We start from the raw sequence: 7,285 nt of genomic DNA on the forward strand, positions 1-7,285 counted from the left end.
ACTTCCTGTTTAATCAACAAATCTAAACATTTATTCTTTTCATCTATTTATTCTTGCTCTTGTCCACCACAATATGCTACTCACATGTTCAGTGTAGTTTTATGACAAAGAGAAAATTTTCATGAGTTACTTTTGTATCCCCACCCCCTTAAAGAAAGGAGGAAAAACTGTTTCATACAGAAGGCGTTAATTGCATGAATTAGAGCTATCACCTAAGTGTGGGCTAATGTAATCATGAGGGATTTCACCTACATCCATTCAGTCAGTCTTTGGGGGTTTAAAGAAATTCCAAAGAGTCATCAGAAGAGGAAAAATGAAGGTAATGTTTTTTCAGACAGGTAAAGTCTTTGAAAATATGTGTAATATGTAAAACATTTTGACACCCCCATAATATTTTTCCAGAATTAACAGTATAAATTGCATCTCTTGTTCAAGAGTTCCCTATCACTCTCTTTAATCACTACTCACAGTAACCTCAACTCCTGCCACAATGTACAGGATGCAACTCCTGTCTTGCATTGCACTAAGTCTTGCACTTGTCACAAACAGTGCACCTACTTCAAGTTCTACAAAGAAAACACAGCTACAACTGGAGCATTTACTGCTGGATTTACAGATGATTTTGAATGGAATTAATGTAAGTATATTTCTTTCTTACTAAAATTATTACATTTAGTAATCTAGCTGGAGATCATGTCTTAATTAACAATGTATTATACTTTCTTAGAATTACAAGAATCCCAAACTCACCAGGATGCTCACATTTAAGTTTTACATGCCCAAGAAGGTAAGTACAATTTTTTATGTTCAATTTCTGTTTTAAAAAAATTCAAAGTAATATGAAAAATTGCACAGATGGGATTAATAGCAGCTTATCTAAGGTAAAGAGTAACTTTAATTTCTGTTTTTTTGGAAACCCAAGTTTGATAATGAAGCCTCTATTAAAATAGTTTTACCTATATTTTTTACATATATTTGTGTATTGGTGGGGGTGGGAAGAAAACATAAAAATAATATTCTCACTTTATTGATAAGACAATTTTAAACAAAAATGTTTACTTATGGTTTCATTTAAAAATGTAAAACTCTAAAATATTTGATTATGCCATTTTAGTATGTAAAATACCAAAATCTATTTCCAAGAAGCCCAACTTAAAAAATCTTTTCTTGTTTTAGGAAAGGTTCCTAAGTAAGAGGCAGCATAACACTAACTAATAGCACAGACTCTGGGGCCAGATATCTCAAGTGAAATCTCAGCTCTGCCGTGTCCTAGCTTTCATGACCTTTGGCAAATTACCTGCTCTCTTTGTGATTCAGTTTCATGTCTACTTAAATGAATAACTGTATATACTTAATACACTTTTGTGAGAATTAGTAAGTAAATGTAAAGCACTCAGAACCGTGTCTGGCATAAGGTAAATATCATATAAGCATTAGCTATTATTAGTAGTATTAAAGATAAAATTCTTACTGAGAAATACAAAGTGAAATTTTGGATTTTTATCTTTTTACCAATAGAACTTGAGACTTATAATGTTATATGACTTATTTCCCAAGATTAAAAGCTTCATTAGGTGGTTTTTGGATTCAGATACAGCATAAGCATAATCATCCAAGTTCCTAGGTTACATTAGGTGTGCAAAGCTACCTAGTAGCTGTGCCAGTTAAGAGAGAATGAACAAAATTTGGTGCCAGAAAGGGCTTGTGCCAGGGTGAATCCAAGCCCAGAAAATAATAGGATTTAAGGGGACACAGATGCAATCCCATTGACTCAAATTCTATTAATTCAAGGGAAATCTGCTTCAAACTACTCTTCTGAAAGATGTAAAGGAGACAGCTTACAGATGTTACTCTAGTTTAAACAGAGCCACGTAATGCAACTCCAGCAACATAAAGACACTAGATGCTGTTTTCTGAAGAAAATTTCTCCTCATTGTTCATGCCAAAAACTTAACCCCGAATTTGTAGAATTTGTAGAATTTGTAGTGGCGAATTGAAAGCACAATAGATGGACATATCAGGGGATCGGTATTGTCTTGTCCTACCTTTCCCACTAAAGACTGTTAGAAAGACGATATTATGTGCATAACTTAGGGGGTGGTAGAATTCACTGAAATCTAACAGTTTGAAAACAAAAGTAATGATAAACTCTATTCATTTGTTTAACCTTCATTGCACATTTACAAAAAATTTTAGAAACTAATAAAAATATTTGATTCCAAGGACGCTATGTTAACGCTATAATGAGAAAGAACTGAAATCTAATTCTGGCTCTACCTACTTATGTAGTCAAATTCTGAGATTTGGCATCCTTATTTTAAAAATAGAGATGATCCCTCACTGCCTACTTCAAAAGATGACGTGAGACGTAAATGGGCCTATTTTGGAGAAAATTCTTTTAAATTATAATACACCATAGAAATACGAAATATTATATATAATATAGAACCAGGAGGCCTGTTCAAAAGTCCTTCCAAAGTACTATAATCTTTTATTTTATTGGGACAAATATTTTTGAAATGCATCTTAATGTAGTGATTGTAGAAAAGTAAAAATTTAGACACACTTAAATGTGTCTTGCTCCAGGCTATATTGAGAGCCACTACTACATGATTATTGTTACCTAGTGTAAAATGTCAGGATTGTGATAGATGGCATCCAAGAGTTCCTTCTGTCTCTTAACATTCTGTGATTCTTAACTCTTAGATTATCAAATATTATAATCATAGAATGTGATTTTTATATTTCCACATTCTAACTGATCTGGTTCTAATGATTTTCTATGCAGACTGGAAAAGTAATCAGCCTACATCTGTAATTTGCATTTAGATGCAGAAATGCTAACATTTTGCAAAGCCAAATTAAGCTAAAACCAGTGAGTCAACTATCAACGCTAGTCATAGGTACTTGAGCCCTAGTTTTTCCAGTTTTATAATGTAAACTCTACTGGTCCATCTTTACAGTGATACTGAGAACAGAGAGAATGGTAAAAACTACATACTGCTACTCCAAATAAAATAAATTAGAAATTAATTTCTGATTCTGACCTCTGTGGAAACTGAGCTGATGATAATTATTATTCTAGGCCACAGAATTGAAACATCTTCAGTGTCTAGAAGAAGAACTCAAACCTCTGGAGGAAGTGCTAAATTTAGCTCAAAGCAAAAACTTTCACTTAAGAGATACCAAGGACTTAATCAGCAATATCAACGTAATAGTTCTGGAACTAAAGGTAAGGCATTACTTTATTTGCTGTCCTGGAAATAAAAAAAAAAAATGGAAGGGGAAAAGTACCACATTTCAAAGTGACATAACATTTTTGGTATTTGTAAAGTACCCATGCATGTAATTAGCCTACATTTTAAGTACACTGTGAACATGAATCGTTTCTAATGTTAGATGATAAACTAACTGGGAAGTATAAGCTACAGAGTTTGCACCTACCATCTACTAATGGACAAGCCTCATCCCAAACTCCATCACTTTTCACATTAACACAAAACTGGGAGTGAGAGAAGGTACTGAATTGAGTTTCACAGAAAGCAGGCAGATTTTATTATATATTTTTCAATTCCTTCAGATCATTTATACTGGAATAGTCAATACTGATTACCTGAAATGCTTTTCAAATGGTGTTTCCTTATCATTTGATAGAAGGACTACCCATAAGAGATTTGTCATAAAAAAAAAAAAAACCTGGAGCCATTACAATGGCCAGTGGACTAAACAAACAATAACCTTTTTAGAGGCAATCCCACTTTCAGAATCAAGTATTTTTAAATGCACAGGAAGCATAAAATATGCAAGGGACTCAGGTGATGTAAAAGACATTCCCTTCTCTCTTTTTATATCCCATCTGCTAAGGTATAAAATTCATTAGTTAATAGCTATCCTAAATAAGCAGCATAAGTATAATAATAGAAAGACACTTCTAAAAGTAACTCCAGTTGTGTCCAAATGAATCACTTATTAGTGGACTGTTTCAGTTGAATTAAAAAAATACATTGAGATCAATGTCATCTAGACACTGACAGATTCAGTTCCTTATCTATGGCAAGAGTTTTACTCTAAAATAGTTAACATCAGAAAACTCATTCTTAACTCTTGATACAAATTTAAGACAAAACCATGCAAAAATCTGAAAACTGTGTTTCAAAAGCCAAACACTTTTTAAAATAAAAAAACCCAAGATATTACAATATTTAAATAATTATGCTTAAGAGGGTACAGAACACTGTAACAGTTTATTTAAAGAGAATACTTATTTAAAGGGAACACTCTATCTCACTTGCTTTTTGTTCCCAGGGTAGGAATAACTTCAAATTTGAAAAGCTGTCTTTTAAGTATTACTTTATATCAAAATATTTCCTCCTTAGCTTATCAACTAGAGGAAGTGTTTAAATCGCTTCTTTCAGCAGAGGAGCCTAGTTTCTAAAAAGCCAGTCCACAGAACAAAATTTCCAATATTTAAACTTTCAAAAGTTGTTAAATTCACCTGTATTGATACTATGATAGGGTAGGGGTAGGTATAAGTATTTATGAAGATGTTCTTCACACAAATTTCTCCCAAACAGAAGCATGTCCTCGCTTACTCTAGGCTAGTTCTATTCTGCTTTGGGGAAAATATAAGGAGATTCACTTAAGTAGAAAAATAGGAGACTCTAATTAAGATTTAGAAAAGAAGTATAATGTGCATATCAATTCATACATTTAACTTAAACAAATATAGGTACATATTCAGAGGAAAAGCGATCAAGTTTATTTCATATCCAGCATTTAATATTTGTCTAGATCTGTTTTTATTTAAATGTTTATTTGCACCCAATTCAGGGAAAAAATTTTTGTGTTCATTGACTGAATTAACAAATGAGGAAAATCTCAGCTTCCATGTTACTATCATTTGGTATCATAACAAAATATGTAATTTTGGCATTCATTTTGATCATTTCAAGAAAATGTGAATAATTAATATGTTTGGTAAGCTTGAAAATAAAGGCAACAGGCCTATAAGACTTCAATTGGGAATAACTATATATAAGGTAAACTACTCTGTACTTTAAAAAATTAACATGTTTCTTTTATAGGGATCTGAAACAACACTGATGTGTGAATATGCTGATGAGACAGCAACCATTGTAGAATTTCTGAACAGATGGATTACCTTTTGTCAAAGCATCATCTCAACACTGACCTGATAATTAAGTGCTTCCCACTTAAAACATACCAGGCCTTCTATTTATTTAAATATTTAAATTTTATATTTATTGTTGAATGTATGGTTTGCTACCTTTTGTAACTATTATTCTTAATCTTAAGATTATAAACATGGATCTTTTAAGATTCTTTTTGTAAGCCCTAAGGGCTCTAAAATGGTTTCACTTATTTATCCCAAAATATTTATATTATGTTGAATGTTGAATATAATATATATGTAGATTGGTTAATAAAACTATTTAGTAAATTTGATAAATATAAACAAGCCTGGATATTTGTTATTTTGGAGACAGCACAGAGTAAGCATTTAAATATTTCTTAGTTACTTGTGTGAACTGCAGTATGGCTAAGATGCTTACAAAAGTCACTCTTCCTCTGAAGAAATATGTAGAACAGAGATGTAGACTTCTCAAAGGCCCTTGCTTTGTCCTTTCAAGGGCTGATCAGACCCTTAGTTCTGGTCTGAGAATATCTCTTAGCAGATTATATTTTCCTTCTTCTTAAACAAAACGCCAAACACAAACATTCTTGAAACTCTTCATAGATTTGGTGCGGCTACGAATTCTCCATTATCTTACAACTTGCCCAGTGCCATGAGGAGGCTCACCTGTATGGCCTATATCAAAGGTCTTCCCTGCCCTTTGGCTTTCCATTGGGTCCTGCCATTGGGGAGCGCTGGTAGGAACTCTGAGGAACATAAGAGATTCCTCTGACTCCCTCCTTGTGGAGTAGACCCAGGATGGCTGTGCCTCTCAACCAAAGAACCCAGATTACCTCAAGGTGGCACTCTGTATACTTTTTCCTTCTGAGTGATTCTGGTAATCTTCCCTTCCACTTCTCTCTTTAAGCCTAGGGAGGGTGGTACGTGTGCTGTTAGCAACTCCAGGGTACTTTTACCACCCCTTGCAGTTTCCCTGTACTCTGACCATAGCTTTTTAAATAGTCCTTTTATTAAATCCTCCTTTTAATTGAGTATGCCATCTGTTTCCTGCTGGGACTCAGATACAGTAATTGTATCAGAAATAGTCCCAGAAAAGAGACCCTCAAAATAGGATTCTGGGACTGGTTGTCCATATATTCAAGGAACACAAGGATAATAGGAAATGGGAAATCTATGGGATGTAGTAGCATCATGATTACTCAACTTATCATCAATAGTAGCATGGGATGAAATGCAGATGGAGGGCAAGATGTTGTGAGGTCAAATGGCTGTGGCACTTAGTTGCCACAGAAACAATAGTTATAAAAATTATGATTACCTAGATTCTTTTGATGATGATGACCCCAGACAGAGAACAAAGGGGAAAAACGTTATCAACATACAATTAAAAACATACATGGGCAACCAGAATGCCTCTTCAGCAGCTTTGAAGGAGTCGTTCCTCTCTTCAAAACTGCCAAGGAGTAGAAGTAAAAGGGACCCTTCTCATTAAATACCTCACTTGGAAGATTTTTTTTTTTTTTCACATCTCATCCATTAAATCTTATCTTGGGCAGTTTTAAGGCCTTAGTGCTCAATGAGGCATTCTTCTACCAGGTGCCTTGACTTCTACCAGAAAACTGATGAAATGGCTGAGATTACCTTTTGGCCATTTAGGGGTTCTTCATATAGCTGAACCAACAAGCATGTAAAGGACCGTATTGAGCAGGGTGACTGATTTTGATGAAAAGGGGGAAATTCAGTGCCTTCTATAGAAACAGTCAATGACTACACAATAGGTAACACTATATTTGGAACTCAGGAAATTCAGTGGGTCATCTCTTAGCTTTCTATCCTTAGTAGTATTGGTCAACGGAAACTGTAACAATCTTTAAAATTCAAGAATATCAAAGACTCAGATTTCACAGAAGTGAGATAGGGAGTAAATAATGCCACCCAACCAAAGTAATAGCAGAGGGTAAAAGGGAACATGCAAAGGGTAGTGGAAGAATGCAGCTGTACTAACCAACTTTCATGACTAGCTACTGAGGCAGAAAAGAGACTTGAGCAGTTTTGCTTTTCTCCATTTTTGTACTTTACTAAAAGTACAAGTTGGACTTGACATCATCTCTTATTCTTTATGTGAAGAAC

At 34.0% G+C, this 7,285-nt stretch overlaps 1 protein-coding gene across 1 annotated transcript; it reads left to right on the top strand.

Annotated features, from left to right (window-relative positions):
• Positions 1–205: 205 nt before the first annotated feature.
• Positions 206–5,476, top strand: IL2 (interleukin 2). Its single transcript, XM_011978256.1, has 4 exons — positions 206–637; positions 728–787; positions 3,086–3,232; positions 5,085–5,476. Exons 1-4 carry the CDS (start codon positions 491–493, stop codon positions 5,193–5,195), a joined length of 465 nt encoding a protein of 154 aa, XP_011833646.1. The 5' UTR covers positions 206–490; the 3' UTR covers positions 5,196–5,476.
• Positions 5,477–7,285: the final 1,809 nt, after the last annotated feature.

The sequence above is a fragment of the Mandrillus leucophaeus genome, unplaced genomic scaffold (assembly GCF_000951045.1).
Source record: "Mandrillus leucophaeus isolate KB7577 unplaced genomic scaffold, Mleu.le_1.0 Scaffold191, whole genome shotgun sequence".
Taxonomy (NCBI): Eukaryota; Metazoa; Chordata; class Mammalia; order Primates; family Cercopithecidae; genus Mandrillus; species Mandrillus leucophaeus.